The following is a 26,137-nucleotide window of genomic DNA, read 5'->3' on the forward strand; positions in this document are numbered from 1 at the left end:
GCGAGGGCAAGCTGGACGGAAGGCATCTGCAGAAACTGAAGGGGAAGGACCCAATCTCAGAATCCTTGGGGTCGGCCTGCTCTAGCTTCTCGGGGCTGGGAGGACAGTCAATCTGAGAAGGCGCTACAAGAGGATCCGAGACAGAATCCAGGACAGCGACTTCACAGTCCCCCTGCTCTGATGTTTCCCCTGTGGAAAGGAGCTCTAAGCTGTCTAGTGTGACTTGGTCGGCCTCCCCAAAGGGGTCTTCTTCCGAAATGTCTGAAAGCAAGTCCATTTCAGGGACTGGCAACAGGTTTGGGGGAAGAGATGAGGCATAGCGGATGAGTGGTGATGGTGGGCATATGAAAACAGGCTGTTCTCAGGAGCAAATCCATGGTTGAATGTGAAATTACACAATGGATACATTCAAAGGAGAAATGAAGGCAAAAGAGGAGAGAAGAAATAGGTAGTTAGTGAACAATTTTACTCAAAAGTAGGGACTGTATTAACACAGTGTGGTTAGAAAATGAATTAAATGATCCATTTCTAAAAAGAAAAAACTTAAGTACTTTTTCACATAAAATGTACAGGTATAGACTGACTTAATTATTATTTTCTGACTGGTTGCAAATAGATCTGATGAAACTCAAATAGCATTATTACTTTTAAACCTGGTTGCTGACAGACATTGAATGCATTAGCAAAAAGGCCAACACATTCAGTCTTTTGCTGAAGATAAGCAGAATTTCCTTTGGAATTTAAAAGAACTTTAAAAAAAATAGCTGGATGTATCAAATTAACTAGGCACAATGGAACAGAGACTGAATTGCTGAGCTCTTCTGTTTCAGACATGAGCAGTCACTCTCCTGGGTGCCTCGTCAGCATACTTCTAAAAGATTCTGACAACTTTTCTGCAGGTCAAGAATACCTTGTTGGACACGATTTTTGTTATTTTTAACTAAATAATTTTTGACCAATTTTAAAAATATGATACTCACAAATTCTTTAACAAAGGTATGCAGGTGATTTGACAGCACATGCTACCTGAAGCCCTTGTCCTTGCGGCATCAGGGTCTGCACCCCCCCCCCCCCCCATGCTGAGAATCAGAGGTAGTTGAATTCCTGAGGACTGGCAGCTACTTCATCTAGTAGGTTCTTTATGAATTCATGTTGTATGTCTTTAGAATTTTCAAAGTTAAGAGTTTAGGAAATATTCTAGGCCTACAGAATGATTGCATTTCTTTTTGTGTGTTGCTTTGTGCAGATACAGAAAAAGAGATCTGAGGAACTCAAAGCCTCTTCAAATCAACCTCTAAGTGACTTCACTTGTCCAAGGTAATATAATATAATATAACAGTGAGAACTTTGAAAACACAACACAGGGCACTTCTCCAATCATCACGGTATATGCACTAAATAAGGCCAAAAGCAACACACCATCTCTCACTGTTGACAAAACACTTACCCTCTGTTTAAGAATTTCTTCTTCATCAGTTATAGATTACTAATGAAAAATAGTATTTTTCATAACGACCATCTTTGTTCATTCCAAAAAATGTAAGTCATAATTAAATTAACATAGTCATAGCATAATTAAAATAACAAGACAGGTTATACTTTAAAATTTACTTGCAACAAACAAATATAATTTTCAAATCATCATAGCTTTTATCATTTGGGGATTTAACTAAATAGAATGATTATGAAGAGAGTCAAAAAGGCCAATAAATTACTCACTTGCATTAACATAATTTACATTCAAATATTTTGCTTTGAACACTGCTCAGAAAAAGGTTAGAGACCCTATCCAAACCAAAAAGAGCCTACACATATTTGAAAATTGGGAAGTTATATCAACAGAGAACATACATCGACTAATTTTAAATAACATTTAAGTTCTGAAACAACAAATGCAACAGATAGCCTCTAGTCTAAGTACACATTTAAAATTACGTATTCTACCAATTCACCATACCTTTCCTTCAGTGAGTTGCACATGTGGGGCTTTGGTGGGGCTTCTGATGTCCCTCCTGCCATCCCCATCCTGTACCATGGCAGTGCTGACAACTCCGCGGCCATATGCTGAAACCTCCCCAGCAGGGCCAGAAAAATCCTTCATAGGACTTTGGTCCACACCACCAACTACAGCTAGTAAAGAATGATCATTTGGATTACGTTAGGACATTGAAATGGTCAAACTTTATGAAACTTCCTCCTTTTACTCAGATAAACAGGCAGCATACAGACAATAAGCATGTTGCTTGAGGTCTGAAAATACCAACGTATCAAATAAACTCATTTTTAAACTTTTACCAAACTCTAACAGCATTCTGAATTCTAATCATTGAACTATACCAGGCTCTCAAATCAGTTTTTTGAAGGATATGCTCTGATCATGGAATTAGCCAGTAGGAGGAGCTCTAAGACCAGCTGAAACAAGAGTCAAGGCAGTATTTCAGAATTACAATGTAAGCATTATTTTAATTATCTAGGGTTTCTTTGATCATATCTGAGCTTATTTCTGAAACAAATAATTATCTATTTATTAAAATTATTTGCTTCAATAAGTTTAAAGAATTCTCCCATGAAAGAATTTTTAATTTGAATTCCATTTAAAATTGTGACAAGACAGTAAAGGTAGACTTTAGGGAATTAACTTCTATGTTTAATAGTTTTCGTTTCTCTAACCTCCCTCCTGAATGCCTCATCTTAACCTAATAATAAATCTAATACATAGACACCCTCCCACTGAGCAAAACTAGCCCTCATGTGCTCCCTGCATCTCCCCTACAGATGGGCAGGAACGTAGATTGTGTTGAAATCTGTGCCATATGGCCCATCAACCCACGAAGTCTTAGATCTCAAGGCACAGCAACAGCAGGCAAAGCCTCTGTCTGCAGTTTCTCCCTCAAACCACAGGAACAGCCACTGAGGAGATTTCACTTGTATAAAAAGTGTTTGGCCCAGTGCCATGCCCCAGAGAAGCCCCGTAACCACTAAGGCCTTCAGGCTACAAGCTCTTGGGGGGGCAGGGACTGTGTGTTATCCACCATATTGAACTTGGGGGCATCTCTAATTCATGTTTCACAAGAAACCTTGATCCACACCCTTCATGAGCCTGACTAAAACTCCCTTCTCCAGTCTTGCCTTTTTGGCCACCCTCATACTTGCACCCAGTTACTCAAGCCAGAAACCTCAAAGTCCCTTCCTTCCCCTCAACACCTGCAAGTCCAATCAAGTGCTTGGATCTATTTCTAAATGTGGCCAGTTCTGCCATCTCTATTTGACCACCCAGGTCCCTTTTAAGACTTTCACAGACCTTAAGTACTCATACTTTTGAAAGCCCACAGAATATCATAAAATAAACTCACATCTTACATTAAGTATAATTATTTTCCAGGTGTGTTTTTTTTTTAACTTTTGAGATTTTCATAGTTTTCCCTTGGAAAGTATACAACTATAAGTAACTCTTTTAACTTATGATTATGATTTCTAAGCATCCCTACACATACTCAGAAATTACTGCAAAATGGGAAAAATCTGGCCTAGAAATAGTTTGATATAATATCAAAATTTTAATGAACTTCAAACTTAAATTTACATAATGATGTTGACAAAATGTTGAATTTGAATACTTTTAAATGGTTATTAATTTCAGTTTGTAGGGGATATTTATTTTTTTTCATTTTGAAGCAAATAATTTTTTTCAGGTCTTAACAGAGCCCTGAGAAGCTTGTAGGCCCCGGCCACTGAGCTTAGGGTGCCAAATGGCCAATTGGCCTACTATCACCCAAGGCAAGACCACCGTTACTCTTATCTGGATTATTTCCAACCAGTCTGCCTGCTCCCTCTCCCGTCCTCGCTAAACATTTTCAACATTGCAAAGTTATTGTTTAAAATAAGATAATACTGTGTACTTATATGCTTGCACAAGTGTGTACCCATCTGTACATATACACACTACACACACAAAAAACTTTCAGCAGTTTCCTACAACACCCAGAGTAAAAACCAGATTCTTTACCATGGCCTGCCCCCAGCCTACCTCTCCCCATCACCTACTAAGCTCTGACTACACTGACCTCCCTTCTGTCCTGAATGTATCAAGCTCTCTCGATTCTTATAACCTTCAGACCTGCTCGGGCTCCTGCTACCTGTGATGCTTTGTCTCCTGCTCTACTCCCGGCTGCCTCCTTGTCATCCTTCAACTGAAGTGGTTCTTCCCCAGTGAGGCCTCCATTCCCAGATGACCCAATCTAACTAGTGTCCCGGCTTATTATATTTTCCACTTTCATGCAATCATTGCTTCTCCTGCTCTCTAATGCATCTTGGTTATTAGCTCTTTTAAAATGACTGATTTGCCTCCTAAAAGAGTCTGACTCTCCAATCTTGGAATCTCCCTGTTCTGAAACAGCTGTTCTGGATTGACTTTTATTTTGATATTTGATTTTAGGTATCACATCGATTTTCATGTTCTATATAATCACTAAAAGATTTAATTTGTCAAGTCTTAAAGTGAGGACTACTGATACATACACCTACACCAGTCTAGCCTAACTTAAAAACTAAACAGAAAAAAAAAAATACAACACATGTCAACAACAATAAAAAATGGTATCTTAATGGGGAGTGGTGGGAAAAAATAAAGCTCAGTACCAGGTTACAGCCTAGCTTTGCTTCAAGGAGGAAAAAACAGGGAGAACATAAGCCCCAACCAAATAGTTCACTGGCTGGCTGGTCCTGCACTGGCATGAAAAGCCTTCTATTTTTCACGGTAACACAATAATCCTTTTGATAACTTGCCCATCTGATGAATTACAGTGTCCAAAACACAAAAGGAAAAATAAGGGATTACTGTGCCATGTTGGTGGCTTTTACTTGTAAAAATCACTGTTTTCAGATACAAACCTATCATAACCTTCTGCACTAGGTGCCCATATAAGATGGTGGGTTTCCTTGAGCACAGCTGATAGACCTCATAGAAACTGCAGTGGTTTATTCTTTGTAAACTCTAAAATCCACAACGTAAGAGCTATAAAGTCTCATAGTTTAAAACAAAGGCTGAAACAGACAGTGTTCCAGAAAGAGGAATGATTTCTCTCAGGGCATTAAACAATACTGCCTGCATTTATTCAGCACTTGCATAAATTCTGTGTAGCAAAGGGCAAAGCTTGTGAAATATTTACATGAGCAGGCACATTTTTCAGATTTACTAGAAAAATGTTCAGTCGCTAATTAGCTAAAAGTTACACTGACAGCCATCGTACCTTAGTCATTCACTAAATTTAAATCACTGCCTTTGGGAATGTGGACATTTATTTGAACCAAGTTTATAGTTGGGTGGTCTCATAAAACTATACTAAAGATTATCCTGAATCAAGATTTAATAACTATGTATACCAAGATGCCCACCAACAAATCCTGGAAAGTATCTCCATGTGTATGCCTGGTTCTGTTTTCCAAGTTTATTCCAGAAAAAATAGACCAAGGCCAAGGGATGGTAATCCTTCACTAATGAGAGAACATTTTTATCTATTAGCATATCCAGGCTGTTTAACTAATTATTTAAAATATAAGTTGTTCAAGTTCATATTTCAAAAAGATATCAGTAATAAGAATCAAAAAAATGTTTTTGCTGATAACAGTAGTAAAACAGAATTTTAAATTTTTATATCACTATTTTTATATATGTTTTGAGATTAATCAACAAAAATGTTGAAAAACTATTTCTTCTGGTAGAAAGTCATCCACACCAATTACCTTCTTTTAGGTAGAAAAATAAAATTAAATCCTTCATAAAGTATTATAATATAAAATTACCCTTACCTCTTTTCTAGAAAACCTATTAACTCAAAATCAGGGTAATAAGATACATACATATATAATAGGAAGCAACATGTATAATTGTATAATTTATATACACTGTATAATTTATGTAAATTGTATAATTTATATAAAACTACAAAATGTAGCTCATTAGAATTCCAATAGGAAAAATATATAAAATTATACACTCCCCTTCGGTGAAAGAACAAACAAATATATTACATTTCCTTTCTTTTTGTTAAAACACTATAATTAAATGAATCCTTTGAAGCTGTGAGTGGTTTCTTATATGCTGGAAAGTTTGGTAAGCTTCAGTCAGAGTTTTTAAACTCATAAAAATGTGAATGTTTTAAGTTCCTTTGAATAAAAGTTCAGATGTTACCACACCGAAAAAACCTGTGGAATTACATTTTTGCCACAAAAATTAAGCCACATAAAATACATCACAATTAAGTCAGACCAGTAAAAATGTGTTTGTCCAACATCTCATCAATGAGAACTCTTAGCTAACATTTATGTCCACTGATAATGCAAAAAAAAATTTAGGTTCAGAACAACTTCAAAATACTACAAAATTTTCTTGTGAGTATAAGAAATAGAACTTTATTTGCTCAGGGAAAAAATGGCTATCCCTCTAGGGTATTTCTGGGGCCCTTATCAACTAGACCAACATTTTCTGATCCTACTGGGTTAGAAAGATTAATGGAATCCAAAACTATCAAAAATGTATTTACCTCCATCTAGAATCCTGGAGACCCGCTTACTAGATGTGCGTTCAAATTGTGGCGCTGGCCTATCAATGAGGGTGCTTGCCTGGCGGGTCTGGGCCTGGGTGCGGCCACTGTAGCGAAATTTGGATCCCAAGGTCAGGAACTTGGCCTTTGGTGGCTGCTCTGGAGACACAAGCCTATAGTGGGAAGAGAAAGGAACAAAATTAGAACTTATGAATTCTTTAACTTTAAAACTATATATTTTAATATTTCAATCTAAAAAAAAAGGATGACTAATGAAAGAGAACATTATTTATATACCTTCCTACATAAGAGCTTGATGATAGTGATAAGATGAATAAATCCATATGCATGTATTTATGAATAATGTGTTTTCCTCAACATGAGCAAAAGTGCAGCTGTTCTCAGTGTGTATCAAAGGTTATTTGTACTAGCTTAAATCATTTAGATAAACACATATGTCTGAATTCTTGCTCCTAGCTGTAAGTGCCAAGTAGCAATCCATTACCATTAGTAATTCTTAATATTTACGTCTATTTCTACTGGGAAAGAACATCTAACTAAGGAATCTGTTCCATCAAGTGATGCTTTCCCATGAAGAAGGCAGCGCATGGTGGATCTGCGGAGATGACCGACGTCCTTTCTTGCTAGCACAATTCTACTGCTTAAACTCAGGTTCGTAATGGATAAAGTTAAACTTAACGTCAAATACTTCCATGTATGCAAAAACATGTTTTTAGTAAGTGAGCCAATCTTGTCTGGCATACAACTGAAATTTCCTCACTTTCACTGTCTGATCAAGAGTTGGCAAAACATCTTAACAAAAAAATAACCTCAGAGCTCTTGTGGAATTTATTAAATAAGAAGGCTTTAGCAGACAATTCCACAACATGGAGAACGCGACCAACATTTTCCTAACATTCTCCAAGAGGGACTTCTTTAAGAATTCTTTGCCATTTCAAGTATTGACTTGCAGATTGATTTTCTGATGACAAAAAATATGTAAGTAATTAAGCTTCAATTAAACAGAAACAAACATACACGTTTGCTGGCCAAAGAGGAAGTCAAGGGCACCCACTAGAGAGTACACAATTTACAAAACACAGTCCTAAGTGAGGCATGAAATGAGGGATAAAGGCCAAGACAGGAGAGAAGAAAAAAAATGAATGAAGGGAGAAGGGAATGATGCTTTGTCAGAAGGAGAAAAAGAGAAGGTGCATGAACCCAACAATGCCCCCGACCCACAGCTTCTATCAGCGTACCACACAACGGAGGGCATCTGAACAGAGAGGCAGGGGCACCCAGGGGCTCGAGACAGCCCCTAGGTATATTTGGGATAGGAAAGTAGGAAAGGAGTCAAAGGACTGCTTACCTGACAGCGCCGAGGATGCAGCTGATATAATTGATGTATCGGAATAGCACTAACCCCAGAGTGGTGTGATTTTCTCTTATACAGAATGAGTATATGTGTAAAGAAAAAAGAATGAATGTGTATATCAGGACAGTTGTGTTATTTAAGGTAGCACTTGATAGCACAGGTACAGAAATGGCGAGGTCAGGACACAGGACAAATCCAGGACCAACGGACTGGCAGGATGACGTGCAGAAAGGGCAGGGGCTAGAGGGAGCTAGAACACTCCCGATAAAGCAGCAAAGGGGCAGACCACGGGTTCAAGCTGGTTTAGGAAAGGAGTTAAGCAGGAGGGGGCTCATAAGAACAACTATATGAAACCTAAGATGAGGGACGGGGGAAAGAATGGCAGCCAGGTTAAGAGAGTGTGGTGGTGGAAAGAAAGGTTGCTGTAGTGAGAAAGTGGAGTTTTGGACCACTGCAGAGGCAGACAGTTCAGAGTGATGCGTGATGACAAGGCACGGCCCACGCAACAGAAACAGACACAGGAGTGGACTTTGCAAAGGAGATCTGACACTGAGGAGAGCACAGAGCCACAACGGAAGGTGTTGCTGCATCTGCCACTCTCTACTACCACCTCTTAGAGGGTACCAAGAGCTATTTCAATTCATTTTAAGCTGCTTCCTTTCAATTACCTGTAAAAAGTATGATGTTCCACGCACACTTTCCATAGCCTTTTTGCAGCCCGGTGGTTTGGCAGTTTGAATCCAATGGTGCTCTCAAACTGTTCCAACTAGAATAAATCCAATAACTAAATCAGCATATTTCCTTAGTTAATTAGAAGCTACTAAAAAAACTATGGGTTCAAACTTTCTCTAAAAAGTAATTCTTCTTGAAAAAATGTGAGTATAGCTAATATAATTATACAAAACGGATATTTCATAGACTGCAATACTAGTTTCTATGAAAAGCACGTATATAACTCCTGACATGAACCAACTATCCTTCGATATCCACTAAAAGTCATTTTACCACCCTCCTATTGATTTCTACCATTTGGCTGATTCAACCACCACAAAAATGAGCCCCCACAATGAGGCAGGCACGTACTACCTTTTTGGTTCTGTGAAGTTGTGGCTATTGCTTGTTTTTTAGCAACAGGAATATATATGCAGGTTTATCATCAAGAACCCTGACCTTTAGTTTACCACAGAGAAATGCATAGTTCATTTTCTTATTCAGTGGAAAAGAATTCGGTTAGCTCATGGCCATGGACAACACTGACAAAGCCTGATTAGATATGCCAAGGGCTACGTGACATGCTTACCTCTGCTGGCCTAACTTTAATGTAGAAGTTACTGCGCTTATAGGAAATTTTCAAGATTTTCGGCCAAGCGAAACGATTGATTCTCAGTCTGTCTTTGTAAATGAGGAGCCCATTAGCACACACACCCAGCTTGATGTCCACGCCTTCTGAGTCCTGCCGAGCATAAGTCATTTGACAATGGTTAGAGTTATGAAAATCAAATAGATCAGGAAGCTCATTGGCCCCTCAAACCATGACCAGCAATACCAATTTAACAGGTTCATATTTAAATTTCAGTGACAGTACACAAGTTAATAGAAACGGTAGGACACACAATACATCTTCAATCTAGTCAATCTTCAGGGATCAGGTTTGATTTGCCCAAGAGGTACATAACATGACTAAAGGACACAATATTCTCCAAAAAGCATGATTCATGTTCTTGAGCTTGGTTCTAGGAGTTAACGACGAAGAAAAGAAACAGAACACGATTTATGTAACCTGAAGATATGAGAGATAAAAAGGGTTTTCCAAGAGGCTATTCTAGCCCTTGGGGACAGTATGTTAACCTAAAGTACGTTCAGCCTTTTACTTAGGTAAAACCTCAGACGGATTGTTCTAGCTAATAGCTATTAAAGTTACGTCTACACTCTGCGAAACTACAATCCCTCACAGAACATTTCTCTTCTAGGCTGACAGTGTTGATATATTTGAATTCTTTCAAGTAGTCCTCCAATAACTCCGAGAGCTGGCATCCAGTTCCTCATTACAGCATTCGTTTGGCTGGCATATTTCAAAGGACTGCAGGCTATTCTTCAACTTATTCATATTTTTTCTTTCCCTGGTGTTTTAATTTAGGATAGATGACAATCTAGAATAATCACAAGCCTGAAAGATTTTAAATTATCGAGTAAGTTTACAGACAAAAGTAAAAAATTGGCTCCTCACATTTCAAGTAGTGTTGAAAACCTAATATGCACAATAATAAAAATGTACAAATTATTGTTTATCTTTATGGGAAAAATTGAATCTCATTCAAAAACATGTAATATTAAAGACTATTATTCAGAGATATTCACATATTCAGTAATCATTAACAGAACAAATTCTCAAAAAAAATTCTGAAACAAACACTATATTTAGTCTAGGTCTCAATTCAATAAAAGCGTAACATTTCGACTATCTTGTTATTGACAATTTAACACAATTTAATTAGTTTTAAAAAAATAAAAGTATAGTACTAGGTAACTAATGCCAATTGCTTTAGTTGCTGATATGTAATTCATATATATAAATAAAACTACATTAGATCATCTGAGGAGGTTTAAAAATCTAATCTTTATAAGGTGCTTTCTTTACCAGTATCCTGGCAGCCACAATTCTCTCTAGGAACAGAGTAAAACGCTGGGTGAATCAGGCACAGGTGTCCAAGCAACTTGGCAACAGACACAAATGGTGTGTTTGCCAAAAACATCACTGGCCATGACCGCAGGAAGCAGGCCGGAAGATTGCCCAAGACAGCATGTTCTCACCACGAGTACAGAGGCAACCCTCGTTTGAAACATTGAACAAAGCCATCTCTAGTCTGAAGCAATCTTTAGACAGGACACTCAAGCTACTTTATCTGACTGAAAAAGAAACAAAATCTGGATCCAAGTAAATGAGCTGATATTCAGTTGTTCCCAACATTGTTTTAGAATTACCGGTATTTGTATGACTAGAAATTACAGATAAAGGATAAGAACTGAAAGGGAAAAAAACATGCCTTAGTTCTTCCTATTTGACTCCTGACATTCAACCACTAAGTCGGAAAACAACTTAATAAACAGGGAAGCATCTTCTCTGCCATGCTCACTGCCTCCAGAAGCTGCCCCATCTACACATCAACAGGATCCCAGGCCCACTGGCTTCCTCGTGGTTTCAGCCCATGGAAAGTTCTCAACGAAGATCAGGGAGAAGAGGGAGGGAAGGGGTGGAGGGTGTTAACGCTTTTAATACCCAGATTCCCTTCCTGTATGGTTGCCATCTGACCGGCTGTGTCCTTGACAATGACAGCTCCTCCTAAGACAGCGTCTCCACACAGATCTCTCCTGGGTTCTGGAGATCACTCTTTGCCCTCACCCCTTCGGGTCCAGAGACGGCTGCTGTTATACTACCTCGAAGTATCACTACTCTTGTGGTTTCCCTGTACTTCTCTCAAGAGACCTTTAACTCAACACCCTCCAGCCTGTCCTAACATGAGTGTACCATTGAGAATGAAATTATCTTCTGATAATAAAATATTAATTAAAAAATGTTTAAAATATCTCAAGATGATGAAAAATGTATAAAGGCACAAAAACTACGTGAAAGGTTCTTTTAAATTGCTACAGATATTCTTTTAAATGAGCTACAAATATCTTGTTTATCAAATATTATCTGAGTCCATCAGATGATAAATTGAATGAATAAATGTTACTTTGCGTTTTTTTAAAAAGCAATCTGTTCCTAACCACAGCGGGAGAACTTTAATTATACTTATAATAGAATTGGCAACTTTTTACTTTTCTAAGATTCAACTCTAAAATCAAGAATCTTGAATGCTTCCAATACTGCCATCAAAGAATGGGTTTCTAATGATCAACAAAGGAGCAGATGCTAGATTTACACCTGGCAAGTGTAGCAGGGTTTAGAAGGAAAGATATGCTCCACACCTGCTCTCTCCTCCCTCCCTTATTGTTTCTCAGCTAACCCAGCCTGTCCCCATGATATAGAGAAATAAGCTTAAAGACACTAGAGTTTCAGGAAGATGTCTCACCTCCCAATGATTTAGCAGAAGGTATCAGGCAGATGGAACTGCTTTACACTATTCACTGTACCCTGTTTTATGTAGTTTTGTAAAATAAAAACATTCAAATCTTAAATGAGATGGTGTATGTGAAAGAACTTTCAAAATTAAAGGTATTCAGCACCAAGTAGTTAAAAATGCTGCTGCCAGAGACTATTTGCTAACATGGAAAAGTGTTTAAAAGAGCACATAAAAAAAAACAAAAAAAACCACCTCACAAAATGTACCATAATCCCATTTTTAAAATGTGGATTTTAACTGCTCAAAGATTTTGTTTTTAATTTTTATTTATTGATTTTTTTTTTAATTTTTTTTTTTTTTTTTTTTTTTTTTTAGGGAGAGGAAGGAAGAGAGAGAAACACGGATTTGTCGTTCCACTTATTTATGCATTCATTGATTGCTTTTTGCATGGGCCCTGACTGGAGATCAAACCTGCAACCTTGGAGTATTGGGACAATGCTCTAACCAACTGAGCTACCTGGTCAGGGCATCAAAGATTTTTTTAAAAATAAGAACAATATATCAAAATATTAACAGTGATTGTTTCCCATAAAGAGGTTTCAGTGATTTTTATTTTCTTCTGTTTGCCTCTATTTTCTATGAAACATGTACTACTTTTGCAATAAGAAAAAAAAATATTTAAAGAATAAAGAAAGCCACTGAGGAAAAAAGAACACTTTGCAAATATGAAGTACTATTAACACAAAAGCAAAAAGAATCTGAGGCCTAGGGAGGAAAGATATCTTCAGGTGGGGGGCTTTCCAGGAGATTTCACAAAGCATTTCATCTGGGCTTCCTATGCTACGTCTAGGAATTGGCAGGGTCTCTTAAAAGCAGGCTACCACAATTCCCCTCAGCATGTTGAGCTGACTCTGACCATATTTTTCAAAACCGAATCCATCTTTTACCCTACTTCCTGTTCCCTTTGACTCTTCCCCACTAAGTGATCCTCCAAATGAGAATCATGAAGTAGGTGACATTTATTACTGGCATGCTCCCAACCTGACCCCACCCCACCTTCTCCTAACACCTATCTCCTTTAGTTCATTCTTTCCTCACCTATCAAATGAGACTTAAGGTTCTATGTCACCTGGAGCCTGGGCCAAACTACTTTACCTTACAAGAGGGAGAAGCTCAACTCAAGGGCTCCTTCATAACCAGGGAGTTTTTGGACAGTGGTCAATAACCATGCTGCTTTTGCCCTTTCATGGTGGCTAAGATCTCCTCTCCAATCCTAAGACAGAGGCAGGAGAGGGAGCTGGGATAGAGGCAGCACTTGGCATAGCAAAAGCTTGGATGCAGAATAAACCAAGATGATGATGGATCAAGAAAGCTGACAAGGTGAGTCTTGGGATAAGTACATATGAAAGGGTATTTATTAAAAATATTAGAAAAAGAAGAAAGTACAGGGGAGAATAAATGGACGATCCAACAACCATAAACACCACAATTAAAGAGGCCCTCAGGTGAGTGTGAATAGCCTTTCGCTAAGGGTGAACTAGGCTATTCTCACACTGGAGCCTTCTCAAAACTTCAGTCAACAGCCTGGAGAGGCTACCTCCCCATGATATTACAGTACCTTGGCATGATGTAGGTCAACGCCATACATGGAAAGCCTCTTTGCATTTTCTAAGAACTGAGAATCAGCTTGTGCTGGAGATAAGCCCCTAAGAATTAAAAGAAACAATATTATTTTATTGGTGGATGAAAAGGAAATGTGGCCAAGATGGGGAAAGGGGTGTATGAGCCTGAAGAGTTTCGGGTAGAGGGATTAACATGGATAAATATGCAGACAAGTAGAAAACAGGTAAAAAGGCTCCACTCTAGCCTCTAGCAATTTTTCTCGTAAGATCCTCTAATGTTACCTGTTTATTACAATGAGATGCACCTCCACCCTTACCCTTTTTATCTTAGAAAGCTGCTTTCAATTTTCTCCACTGGGGAAAAACACCCCAGCAATAATGGGTACAACATAATTAACAATAAAATAATAAAATGAAAGAATAAAAAAGTGACTTCATCTTTATGAAATAAACAAATTCTTACTCCATTTTATTTCACTAGGGTTATCATAACAGGGATCAAAAGTATTGGTACTTGATTTTACACCTATAGGAACAAATCTTAAGTTCCTAGAAAGCAGGATCATATCCCATTAATCTTCATACTGCCCATGGCATTTCAGCACCTGATATTTCAAATTCAAATTACAATACATGTTTATTGACATGTATAAAAATAAAAAAGTAAATAGTATTTGGCATTAAATAAAAAATACAGTCTAATACTGCTTTTATTATTTTTTTTTAAATTGGTTAAAAAAATTATATAGGTTTCAGGTATACAATTCTATAATACACCATCTTCCTATCCATGAACATGGTATACACTTCTACTTATTTGTATCTTTTTCCATTTGTTTCTTCAATGTCTTATAATTTTCCAAGTACAGGGCTTTTACATCCTTGGTTACATTTATCCCTAGGTATTTTTTTTGAAGCAACTGTGAATGGGATTGTTTTCTTAGTTTCCCTTTTTGATAGTTCATTACAGGTGTATAAAAATACAAGTGATTTCTTGATATTTATTTTGTATCCTGCTACTTTACTGAATTCGTTTATCAGGTCTAACAGTTTTTGGTGGAATCAATAAGGTTTTCTACATACAGTATCTTGTCATCTGCAAATAATGACAGTTTTACATCTTGCTTTCCAATTTGGACACCTTTTATTTCTTCTTATCTGATTACTGTGGCCAGGATTTCCAGTACTATGTCAAACAAGAGTAGTGAAAGCAGACATTCCTGTCTTGTTCCTGATCTTAAGGAAAATGCTTGTAGTTTCTACCCATTATGATGTTGGCTGTGGGTTTGATATATATGGCTTTTATTATGTTGATGTATGTTCTCTCCATTCCCACTTTGCTGAGAGGTTGTTGTTTTTTATCATAAACCGGTGCTGGATTTCATCAAATGCTTTTTCTGCGTCTATTGATATGATCATGTTGTTTTTATTCTTCATTTTATTTCTGTGGTATATCATATTTATTGATTTATGGATATTGTACCAACTCTGCACCCCTAGAATAAATCTCACTTGGTCATGGTGTATATTCGTTTTAATGTATTGTTGGACCTGGTTTGCTAGTATTTTGTGGAGGATTTCAGCATCTCTGTTCATCAATTATAGGCCTAAGGATATAGGCCTATAATTTTCTTTCTTTCTTGTGTCTTTATCTGTTTTTGGAATTAGGATAATGTTGGCCTCATAAAATGAGCTTGGTAGTCCTCCTTCCTCTTGAATTTTTTGGAATAGTTTGAGAAGGATAGGTGTTAGTTCTTCTTTGAATGTTTGGTAAAATTCATCTGTGAAGCCATCAGCTCCAGGACTTTTGTTTGTTGGAGTTTTTTATTACTGCTTCAATTTCACTAGTTTCAATCTGTCTATTTGGATTCTCTGATTCTTCCTGAATCCTATGTTACTAGGAATTTATCCATTTCATCCAGACTGTCAAATTTGTTGGCATATAGTTGTTTGCAATATTTTCTTACAATGCTTTGTATTTCTTTGGTATCAGCTGCTACTTCTCCCTCTTTCATTTCTGATGGGGTACTCTTTTTTTTCTTTTTCTTTTTTTAAAAAAATATATCTTTTTTTATTTCAGAGAGAGGAAGGGAGAGGGAGAGATAGAAGCATCAATAATGAAAGTCATTGATAGGCTACCTCCTGCACGCCCCCAATTGGGGATCAAGCCCACAACCCAGGCATATGTCCTGACCAGGAATCAAACTAAGATCTCCTGGATGCTAGGTCAATGCTCAACTGCTGAGCCACGCCTGGCTGGGCTCCTTTTATTTCATGATGAGTCTGGTTAAAGGTTTGCCAATCTTATTTATTTTTACAAAGAACCAGCTTTTGGTTTCATTGATCTTTTGAATTTTTACTCTATTTTGTTTATTTCTGCTCTCATCTTTATTACTTCCTTTCTCCTACTCACATTGGGCTTTGTTTGTTGTTCTTTTTCAAGTTCCTTTAAGTGTAAAGTTAGACTGTTTATTTGAGATTTTTCTTGCTTCTTGAGAAAGGCCTATATGCTATGAATTTCCCTCTTAGGACTGCTTTTGCTGTGGCCCACAGATTTGGGGTTGTGTTGTGTTCTCATTTTCATTTGTTTCAAGGTATCTTTTGATTTCTTCCTTGATCTCATTGTTAACCTATTGATTGTTTAGTAACATGTTATTTAGCCTTCATGTCTTTGAATGTTTTTCTTTTTTTTTCTCCTTGTGATTGATTTCTAGTTTCATACCATTATGGTCAGAGAAAACTGCATTTATGTTTTTAAAAAGAAAAGTCAATGAATGTGGTTTGTCTAAGAACTTCTAATCTCTAAGTTTCTTTCAAATCATTTTTGTCAAAAATTTTAAAAACTTTGATTTTGCAATATGGGACAAACTACAATTTTGTCGCTAGAGTTTTTAAAAATTGTGCTAAAAGAAGCATTTTGTTTTCACACAGATATAAATGCTCTCAAAGTGTAACATGGTATATAAGCAATCAAGTAGTAATTAGCTAAACCAAAGGTCATCTTCTGTGGAAAGAGAAACCACCTGTGTATTTCAGTTATTTCTCCTACATCTATCACCACCCACATTCCTGATTTAAATCCTGATGCCTTATCATCTCCTTGGATTTCTTATTAAAGATGATAAAAACAATTAAAGAGCAAAAGGAACATACAGTAAATGACAAACAAATATGTGGGTATGTTTATTTTAAGTGTGCATATATGTATCAAGGGTTAGAAAGGGGAAAAGATATAAGAATAAGTAAACTTTTTTCCAATATATGTAAACATTTAGCCTTGTGTCAGAGTAGTTCCTCATATCATGTCATAAAGACCCTGAAAGAATATCTCAAGGGCTGTGGGGTGTCTTGCTTAGTATTAGGGGAGGTCTCAAAAGGAAAAACTGGATAGTCCCATCAACTATGCTCTAATATCTAGCAAGTTTTATAAGATAAGCTATTTAAATCTATCATGGCCATTCTTTCTCCAGAAAGGAAGTCAACAGACCTGTGGGTTTTATGCAGCTCTACCACCTTCTCTTCCAGTTCCTTCGTCTGGGAGGGGGCAAACTGGAAGTCACTGAGGTCATGACTGGCATGCTCTTCAGGGTCATAGTCCCCAAGTTCAGCCTGTAGTGTGTAAGATCCCAGGAGGGCATGAGTCACAAAAGAGCAGGGCAGGCGGCCAGAGGCAATGTCCTGCCGAAGCTGAAGGCACAGGAAGTATCTGATGAGCAGGGGGAGAAAAGGGTCAGGGAGAATAATCGGTAAGATTTCAGCACTCATAATCCTTGAGTTCTATATTCCTTTTGAAAACAAATATACAATGCAGGCACTCTTCATATCCCGCTCCACAAAATTCTCTAGTAAGAAGCCTACCTCTCTCCTTGGACTCCCAACCTTATGGCTTATATAAGGAAACTGAGTCTAGAGAGCAAAGCAATAAAATGGAAACTCTGAACTTCTAGTCCAGTAATAGTGTTTTATGACTATGACTATTACAAGAAAGAGTTTTACGACTGAAGGTGAAAATTTCTATCACTTAGACTGTCCTCTTGGATTTAAAACTAATTAAATTAGCATCACCTCAAAGGTTGTAAAAATTAATAAAATTTTTAAAATAGCTGTAGCTCTTAAGCATTAGCAAGAAAAGCTAGTCATCCCACCCTTTAGCTTCTCTACCCTTTTCATACTAATTTCTTATTTTCCTGAGATGCCTTTAATAACAATTATACGTTAGTCTCTATTCTGAAGCCCTTATTTGCCCATTTACTCCATCTAAAGAGACAGCTAGTTTAGTCTGTTGTAGAAAAAGCATGGACTTCAAAGCCAAACAAAACTGACAGTATGTAACTTTGAGCAAGATAATTTACTTGTCTAAGGCGAATTAATTCACCACCTGTAAAATGGGAAAGAGTCTACTGCCCTTTGAAGATGAGGGTAAAAAATTAAATATAAATAAAACACATGGCATAGTATCCTAGGAATAGATATTTGGTACCCATAATCATAATAAAGTTACCATTATTAATTATAATAATTATTATTCAATGTCCCAAGCAGCTTACACAGAAATAAAAGATTCTGTTTTTTACTAAATAACACGTAGAAACATTTATATTCTATGAGGATTTTTTTTGGCTCCCTTTTGGTGACATGTTAAAACCTGATTGCTCAAATTTAACCAATTTTGCTAAGGTTACCAATGACTGCTCCAAACTAAATGGCAGTGCCCTCATTTTTGAAGATTTGTGATTGTCATTCCTACTGGCCACCTTCTTCCTGTGGAAACTTCTGCCTCATATGGCTTTCACTGTCCCGTTCTCCTCTGTCCTCTACCCAAGACGTTCAAAGAGGCGTACTGCCTCTCATCCAGGCCCACTGCTGTTGAGTCAGAGAGCACCACTGGCACATGCTCTCAGCCATCACATAGTTTCTTTAAACCTGGATTACCGTACAAATCTGTCAGGCCGGGCAGGGACTCTGTTGATGATCATCATAATCCCATAGCTGGCAAAGTACTTGCCATGTGGCAAGTGCTCAAATCATTTTCTGAAAATGAAAGTTGTCTCACTATCACTACAGTCTGAGTGTTTTTATGCATTGCAGGAGCTCTCTAAGTAGGATTATATGTTTCCTTGACTCCAAGAACAGTGTATCACTGTAATTATTTTATTTTTTTTAATTCATTTTTATTGTTGACACTATTACAGATGTTCCCCATTTCTCCCCCAATGATTCAAATTATCCTCAAATTCTCTAAGACTAATGAAGAATAGTGCTAGTTCTCTCCATTTTATGACAGTTTTAACCTAACCACAAAGATTCCATCTATTACTAAAATCCTGTTGCTTCCTTTTATACTATTGTCTGTACTTTTCACATTGGTCCTTTCCTCTGTTTTCAAAGCTTAAGTCTAAAGTCCAAAAAGCTTCAAACAAAAATTGTAACAGCTCCTTAAATTTCCCAACTTGGGAAATTTACACTGCAGGAAAGAGCATTCTTTAAAAATTATTCTGAACAGTGCTCTTGCCCTCCTCAAAAGCCTACCCTACCTTCTAAATGTTACTCAAGTGGTGGTGAAAATCTCCATCATGACAAGCAGGCTACCAGGTTACACATACAGGCAGGTGGCTGGTCTCAGGCTGCACTGCCAAGACTGTTAGTTAGCTCACTAGACTTTATCATTCCTCCCACTACACAGTGGAAGACTGTTAAAGCCCCATTTGAAAGGAAAACCAAAGCCCTTACTGATGTTGTAAGTTGCAATCACCAAAGGATTATCATCCCCCACACAAAAGTAATGCAAGGAGGAGTGTATGTGCAGAGGTGTTGGGTCACAAAGCCCCAGCTACTTGTACTGTTTAAAGGTACTCCTGCAGTGAGGCTCTGCAGCTTACTCTTGCAAACATGTCAAGTTTTAAGCTCCAAGCAGCTCACTGTGCAGTTACAAAAGCTACTATTTATTATTTACTAGCTGAAGCTAATTCAGTCACAACTTAATTAGTACCAGTACATCCCTATTCAACGAGTACCAAAGGGGAAAAAAAAACACTGTCATTTATCCAATCCAGGAAATAAATCTCCATAATTCCCATTTCACATGCATATCACGCACTCTTTTAAGCATGCGTATGCAACTTGATATCTGATCGTACTGGCATAGCAGAAAGCATCAAGACACAGCAACCACAGAAATCAGAAGTAGAGCCTTCCAACAAGACCCTCTAGTTTTCTAAAAGTGTGTGTGTGTGTATATCACACTTTTCTTTGACCATGTAAATAATCTTTTAAAAATATGCAAATCTTACCAAAAGCGACTGACTTACTCTTACCAAAGCTAAGAAGTCCTAACACTGGTACCCAATTTAATAGGGCTAAAATATGAAGGCACTGGTAGATATAGAATGTTCCTTGGTTACTATTCAAATAGTCACTCTCAGAATCAGGAAATGCTCTCTTGCTCCTAAACCGAATCTTTTAATTGCAATTTAAGCATATGTTTGTATATCCCAGAGAATCTTGGAGATGAAATGAGCATTAAAATCTGAAATATTAAATATTGAAAGATTTTTGAAAGTATAACATAGGACACACAGTTGCTGGCAATATTTTTTTTAAATATTCCATTACTCAAATGTAAATGGGTAAATTAAAGTAAATAAAATTTTTGAAACTGGCAACATTTCAAACTATTTTGGAACATCTGCTTCCAAAGACACTTCTAAAACTCAACTTAAGAAAAAATGTTTTCATTTGAATAATGAAATTACCATCATTAGCCCAGGGCAAAGAAATAAATGAGCTATAAGTAAAGGTCCATTTTTGATGTAAATATAAAGTACCTGGTGATATCCTCAGTCAACTGAGAAGGATCAGGAGGATAGAACTTCACATTAAAAGTGAACAGCCAGGGGAGATCTGTAATTAATAAATATCATGGTTATCTATCCAACCAACAGAAGGACCACTGATTTTGACAAAAATTTAAAGGTCTACATTCGAACCCTATAGACTAGTCCCTGTATTAAATCAGTTTAGAGAATTTCATTTTTTAAAGAAAACATCATTTATAAAACAGAAATGAAAAAAATAAAAATCATTTACATAAATATCCCACCATTAAAGAATAATAGGATCAAATATTTTATACGTTTATTGGTACCTCAACAAATGAATGTTTTGCATGGTGATCTATTATGCAAACATTTTAATATAACCTCCATGGAATAGTTCTGAGATGAGATTTGTTTTAACCACAGAATCCCTAGATGCCAAATATTCTCCACCCCTTTTTAAAGAAAAAAGCATTTCAGGATTTCTACACTACTGGGGAAAGAAGGATAGTGATCTAGTGACCACTACAGCTATTCAGGAAATTATTAATGGGTTATTTAAAGGTAGTGTTAAAATAAATCCCAAAGAAAGGAGTGGTAAATTCTTTAAGACAAAATTATTTCCCAGGGTGTTTTGGTTTTTTTTAATATATTTCATTGATTTCAGAGAGAGGAAAGGAGAGGGAGAGAGAGAGGTAGAAACATCAATGAGAGAGTCATTGATTGGCCACCTCCTGCACGTCCTGACCGGGGATCATGCCCACAACCCGGGCATGTGCCCTGACCGGGAATCGAACCCCGATCGCCTGGCTCCTAGGTCAATGTTCAACCGCTAGGCCACGCCCGGCCGGACTCACAGGTTTTCTAAAGTCCACTCACATGTAACATATACTTTGCTGTATTGTGTCAAAAAGAATGAAAATATCGAACCACCTTGCCATAAATGACATTAAAAGATGCACATCTATTCGCACATCCACATTTAACTGTTCAATGTAGCATGTTTTGGATGGCTTTCAAAACAAACGAAAAACACACACAACTCTGGGGAGAGGGAAAGCATTATTTCCTCATTCCTCATTCTGAATTTAGAGCTGTGCTCAATGTTCATAGTATTTCCAAGTGAAAAAAAGTGCGTGTTATTTCACGTCATGCATATTTGAAGGCGGCACGACTGCTTTCATGGTCAGGCCTGTGGAGGAAATGTCCTGAGTCCCGCTCCCTTGTCCAGAGTGTCATTTTGTGCTTTTCTCACCATCAGCTCACTAACTTCTACTCAAAAGTCAAAAGACAGCTACTGAGTGGCCACTGTGAACACACACGGCACTTTTGCTGGATTTTGGTTCAAAACATCATTATTCTACGAATAAAGTCGATCTTGTTGAGTTTAAGAAGCAGAGTTCAGTTTTGCTTTACACATTAAAAACATCACAAAGGGATACAGGACTTGCCCAACTAGGGACAGACAAGTGTTTCTTGGCCTGCAGCACCAGGCTGGCCGTGATGCACAAGTATTTTTTCAACTACTAACCCATAATTAAGCAAAGGCATCACAGAATGATCCGTTCTTAATGGATCTTATTCATTTGTTTTCTAGGGACTAAAACTAGCACATGCTTGTCTAGACAGGACTACAGGGATAAGTTTCTAATGGAACACATATTTTAGGATCTATTTCCAAATCTAACATTGGTAAAATGCACCGATAATACTAAACTTTTCATTTAATTACATAATATTGTTATCCTAATTTTTACCTAGCTATATATCGAGTCAATCTAGCTATGAACTGTTTATATATTAATCATAAGCAAGACTTAGATAGATAGCCTTCTAAATCCACATAGTCTTATATGTATACATTTGAAACATAAAGATTTTAAGGCACATTTTACATAGGAACCAACAGGTTGTCAGTTGTCAAAAGTAACTCAAAAAAGATTAATTTTTACCTTTGCTAATGGCCAATTAACTGAATAACAAAAATCCTAGCAGAGGCTGGGCTAAGACAGAACAAGCAGATCTTTCGTCCACTTTAACACCAGCAGAAAGAAATAAAGGTAAAATACAACAGCGAAACTTCATTTCCTCAGCCTGCTTTCACACTGGGACTCCACTTAGAGAAGCAGCTCCAATAGTCTGAAAGAGTCAAGTCCTATTTGTAACTATTATTCCTCTTGCCAAACCACAAAGGCAAAAGTCCTGAAATAACTCTAAAAAAACTTCACAAATAATTAAAACATAGGACCATGATTCATATCAGCAAGTCTTGCCTCCCAAAAGTTAGAAAATCTCTGACTCTGAAATGAGCGGCACACAAAAATAATCAAACAAAAGCCAAAACAAAACCATAGGAAACAACTCAGTAGAACATCAATCATGTTTCAGAGGTTATCCTGTTCTCTCCTGCTGGGGTCAGTTGGCAGGTCTGGTTTCAGAGAAAGGGAAAGAAACAAGCATCTGAGCCTTTCTGGAGTCATGCACTTTGTAGAGCGCGTAATAACTGCAGAAGGGACAGAGGAAAAAGCTCCAGTTTCTTGTGCAGTTCCTTCCATAATATCAGCACAACGTCTCTGTGCCTAATTTACTCCTTTTCTTTATTCCCCCTTTTCCATCCTGAAGCAAACATGCACAGATGAAACACCAAGATAATAAATGGGGGGCGGAGAGGAGGGGAGGAGGGGAGGAGGGATGGAGGGATGGAGGGATGGAGGGAGGAAACGCTGGGAAGCTGGGATAACAGTCAAAAGACAGGGTGACCAAGCATCCAGTTTGCCCAGGACTGTTCCAGTTTTAGCAGTGAAAGTCCCACATCCTGAGAACTTCTCAGTTCCTTGGCCCTGGGCAAATCAGAAAGGTCATTCTAATCAAATATATACATAAAAGAAAGATGAATCTATAAGGAGAGGAGGTAGAAAAAATAAGACATTGATATATGGAGATAGATAGGTAAATAGATGCTGAGTATAAAAAAGGAAAGCAGAAAAGAAAGAAATGACAGAAAAACTACCCAAAAAAGACTAATAATTTGTGAGAGAAAGGTAAGTAGTGAAGAAACCCAAATCTGGTTTCGTCTCATGAGGTGAGACTAAAGGCAGACGGAAAGGGACAGAAGACAACATACAGATTTGCTCCAGTGTTTGATGCTGGGAATCGTAAGCAGGGAAGTGAAGGGTATCCTGCAGCTGGGCTCAGGGAAACGGTCTCACCCCGGACAGCTCGGGCCCACAGGCCCAGAGGGCTGGTAAGAATTTCCTTCTCCTGTCTAAAAACCCCAGCTGCTAGAGGCTCCCTAACTTTCCTGCTTCAGTCATTCACAGACCCTGCAGTAAATTAAGCGTCCAGATCCCCTGTGAGAGGGGTCTTGGCACAGATATCACAAAGCCAGCCGCAGGCAAGACAACCTGCAGAGGCAGAACCCACAGAGGGAGTTGAAGCCAGTTAGGATGGGACACATACAGTCACTTTGGGGTCTACAATGAGAACAAACGGAAGAAAGGGCCAAGCAGGACTAATGACAAACCCAGACTCGAAGAGCACGCTGAGTGGCTGGGACTGTGGGACAGAGGAGTAGAAATGGTCTGAAAAGACTTCTCCCCTACAGTCCTCACTCCAGTACATCTACACACAGTACATCTGTAAGTCTCTGGGGCCAGAAATATACTTATTAATTAAACTAATTACATGCTTCCAAGATGAAGCAGACAAAGTAATAGTAATAGATTTACCTGGGGTAAAATTTACATAAATAGTAGTTATAGAAAAGCAGCTTCTCATTCTTTTCTCCAGAGAAAAAGGTCAGATATACTTCAGTGGTAGACACTGTGAGAAAACACTTAGGGCTGTGAGTCTAGAACCTCTGGACCAATACAGAAGCCCCTAGGCCTGTACAAAATAGTCATGATTCCAGAAAAACAGCGTTGGTATCTATCCTTCACTTCCTATGAGACATGAATGCAAAATAGGGCTAATCATTCTGTCTCTACCTTTTTATCCTAGGCTACATTCCTATGAATTTTATTAAAGATGAATGTAAAGGTTAACTTAGTAACTTCAAAGTCTGATTATTTAGATACTCACTTCGCAGTTGTCTCTTTATTTGTTTTGCAGGATCTAGCCAGTTCTGCAGGGGAGGAAAAAAGAGGTTAATCAACCCATAAGAAATTTCCCAGAGTCCAAAATGGAACAGTTTACCTTTCACATACTTATTTAAATGTAAACATATTTTAATAAAGTCCTATTAGAAGCAGCTTCCACCTACTAGCATTCCACTGGGGAAAGTATCAATTTGTGTTTGAATGTGTTATAAATAAAATATTACAATTTTAAGGTGAATTCCTTGGGCCTCATTCTATGAGATATGAAATCAAACATCTATCCTAATGATGAGCCATAATATGTCTACATACAGTCTTTTTATTTTATTTTTCAATTATAGTTTATACTCAATATTATATTGTATTAGTTTCAGGTATATGGTATAGCGGTTAGATACACATAGTCTTCATTCCATGGAACTGCCAGGAAACAGGCCCTGTGGACACTGAAATGAGAGCTCAATAACTGGCTCCAGCTCATGAAGGCTAAAATGTGAACTGGAAACTACTAGTTAAGAGTACATACCACAATCAAACACAATGATCTCAACTCCTAAAGCCAACTTCTCCTCCTCCTCAAACTTTGTTTTTCCCTGCAACTATGCAATGCTACGGCGAAGTACTGTGACTGGAACAGAAATTTCCCTTCCTGGTCTTTGTGTAACATCCTGTTTAAACTTCATTCCAAGTTGGAAGCCACATTCATAAAAAACTCCGCTTCACTTTCCACTTACTTCTTCCCTTTGAGAAAGTTAACATAAAAAGATTCTAGGAAACTATTATAATATCCTAAAGCAAAAAAGGCCAAACTTGAACTACTAAGTTCAAGCCACCTAAGGACAATAAACGTTTGTCTTTCAAAGCTATGAGCAAAAGACCCATCCAAACAATTTTTATACATATTTTTGTTTATTTTTTATACTTCTCCTGCCTTAACCACAAGTGGCATTAGAGTTCACCTTGCTTTATCTTCATTAACACAGGAGAACAAGTACTTCTTCTGAGATAAAATAAATGATTCAAATAATTGGCTTTATAATAAGTTTCATTCATTCTGTAAATATCCTAAATAATGAATTGTAACATCTGTATTTAAACAGAATTTTATTCAGATACATAGAGCAAACAATTAAAATATTTATTATGTAGAAAATAATAGCCTCCTGTATCAATAAGATATTGAATTAGTACAACAGATATTAACTTATACAATAATAAAGTAATAGTAACAGGATGCTTTGAAAGCAAAGCTGCCCAGGCCCCTGTAGGTTTACTACACCTGTTCCAGCTTGCACTCAGGGCAGTAAGGTGTGCATGGCCCTGTTCTAACACTGGTTATATTCAAGCCTCTCAATAAAAAACTACCAGAGTTTGGTCTAGTTTCCTGTTACTAGTGTCCCAGCTGCATGGCCCAACGATGTGAAGGGTCAGTGGAACCCTCTAATGGTACCTCCAGTGCAATGTTAAGGAACAGCTCTAATTATCCTCTTAGAAAAGAGCCTAGCATTCAGCTTCCTTGCCCTGCAGCTGCTGTCCCACACAACAGCTGGCTCACAAATGGCCGGCTATGATAAGTGAACAAAAATGAGAAAAACATATCCTTCAGTCTCTAGCCCCGA

At 37.6% G+C, this 26,137-nt stretch overlaps 1 protein-coding gene across 7 annotated transcripts in view; it reads right to left on the bottom strand.

Annotated features, from left to right (window-relative positions):
- Positions 1-26,137, bottom strand: part of EPB41L2 (erythrocyte membrane protein band 4.1 like 2) — a 181,124-nt gene that overhangs the window by 34,827 nt on the left and 120,160 nt on the right. For 6 of the 7 annotated variants that reach the window (XM_016204975.2, XM_087817618.1, XM_087817615.1 and 3 more), the window contains exons 5-12: positions 24,502-24,544; positions 20,431-20,506; positions 17,094-17,312; positions 13,603-13,690; positions 9,218-9,370; positions 8,586-8,683; positions 6,543-6,715; positions 1,958-2,130 (exon numbers count right to left, since the gene is read on the bottom strand). In XM_016204975.2, the coding sequence (XP_016060461.2) occupies positions 1,958-2,130; positions 6,543-6,715; positions 8,586-8,683; positions 9,218-9,370; positions 13,603-13,690; positions 17,094-17,312; positions 20,431-20,506; positions 24,502-24,544 (1,023 nt within the window). The remainder of the gene's footprint in view (positions 1-1,957; positions 2,131-6,542; positions 6,716-8,585; positions 8,684-9,217; positions 9,371-13,602; positions 13,691-17,093; positions 17,313-20,430; positions 20,507-24,501; positions 24,545-26,137) is intronic. The other variant, XM_087817619.1, reaches the window with a different exon arrangement.

The sequence above is a fragment of the Miniopterus natalensis genome, chromosome 5 (assembly GCF_054644295.1).
Source record: "Miniopterus natalensis isolate mMinNat1 chromosome 5, mMinNat1.hap1, whole genome shotgun sequence".
Taxonomy (NCBI): Eukaryota; Metazoa; Chordata; class Mammalia; order Chiroptera; family Miniopteridae; genus Miniopterus; species Miniopterus natalensis.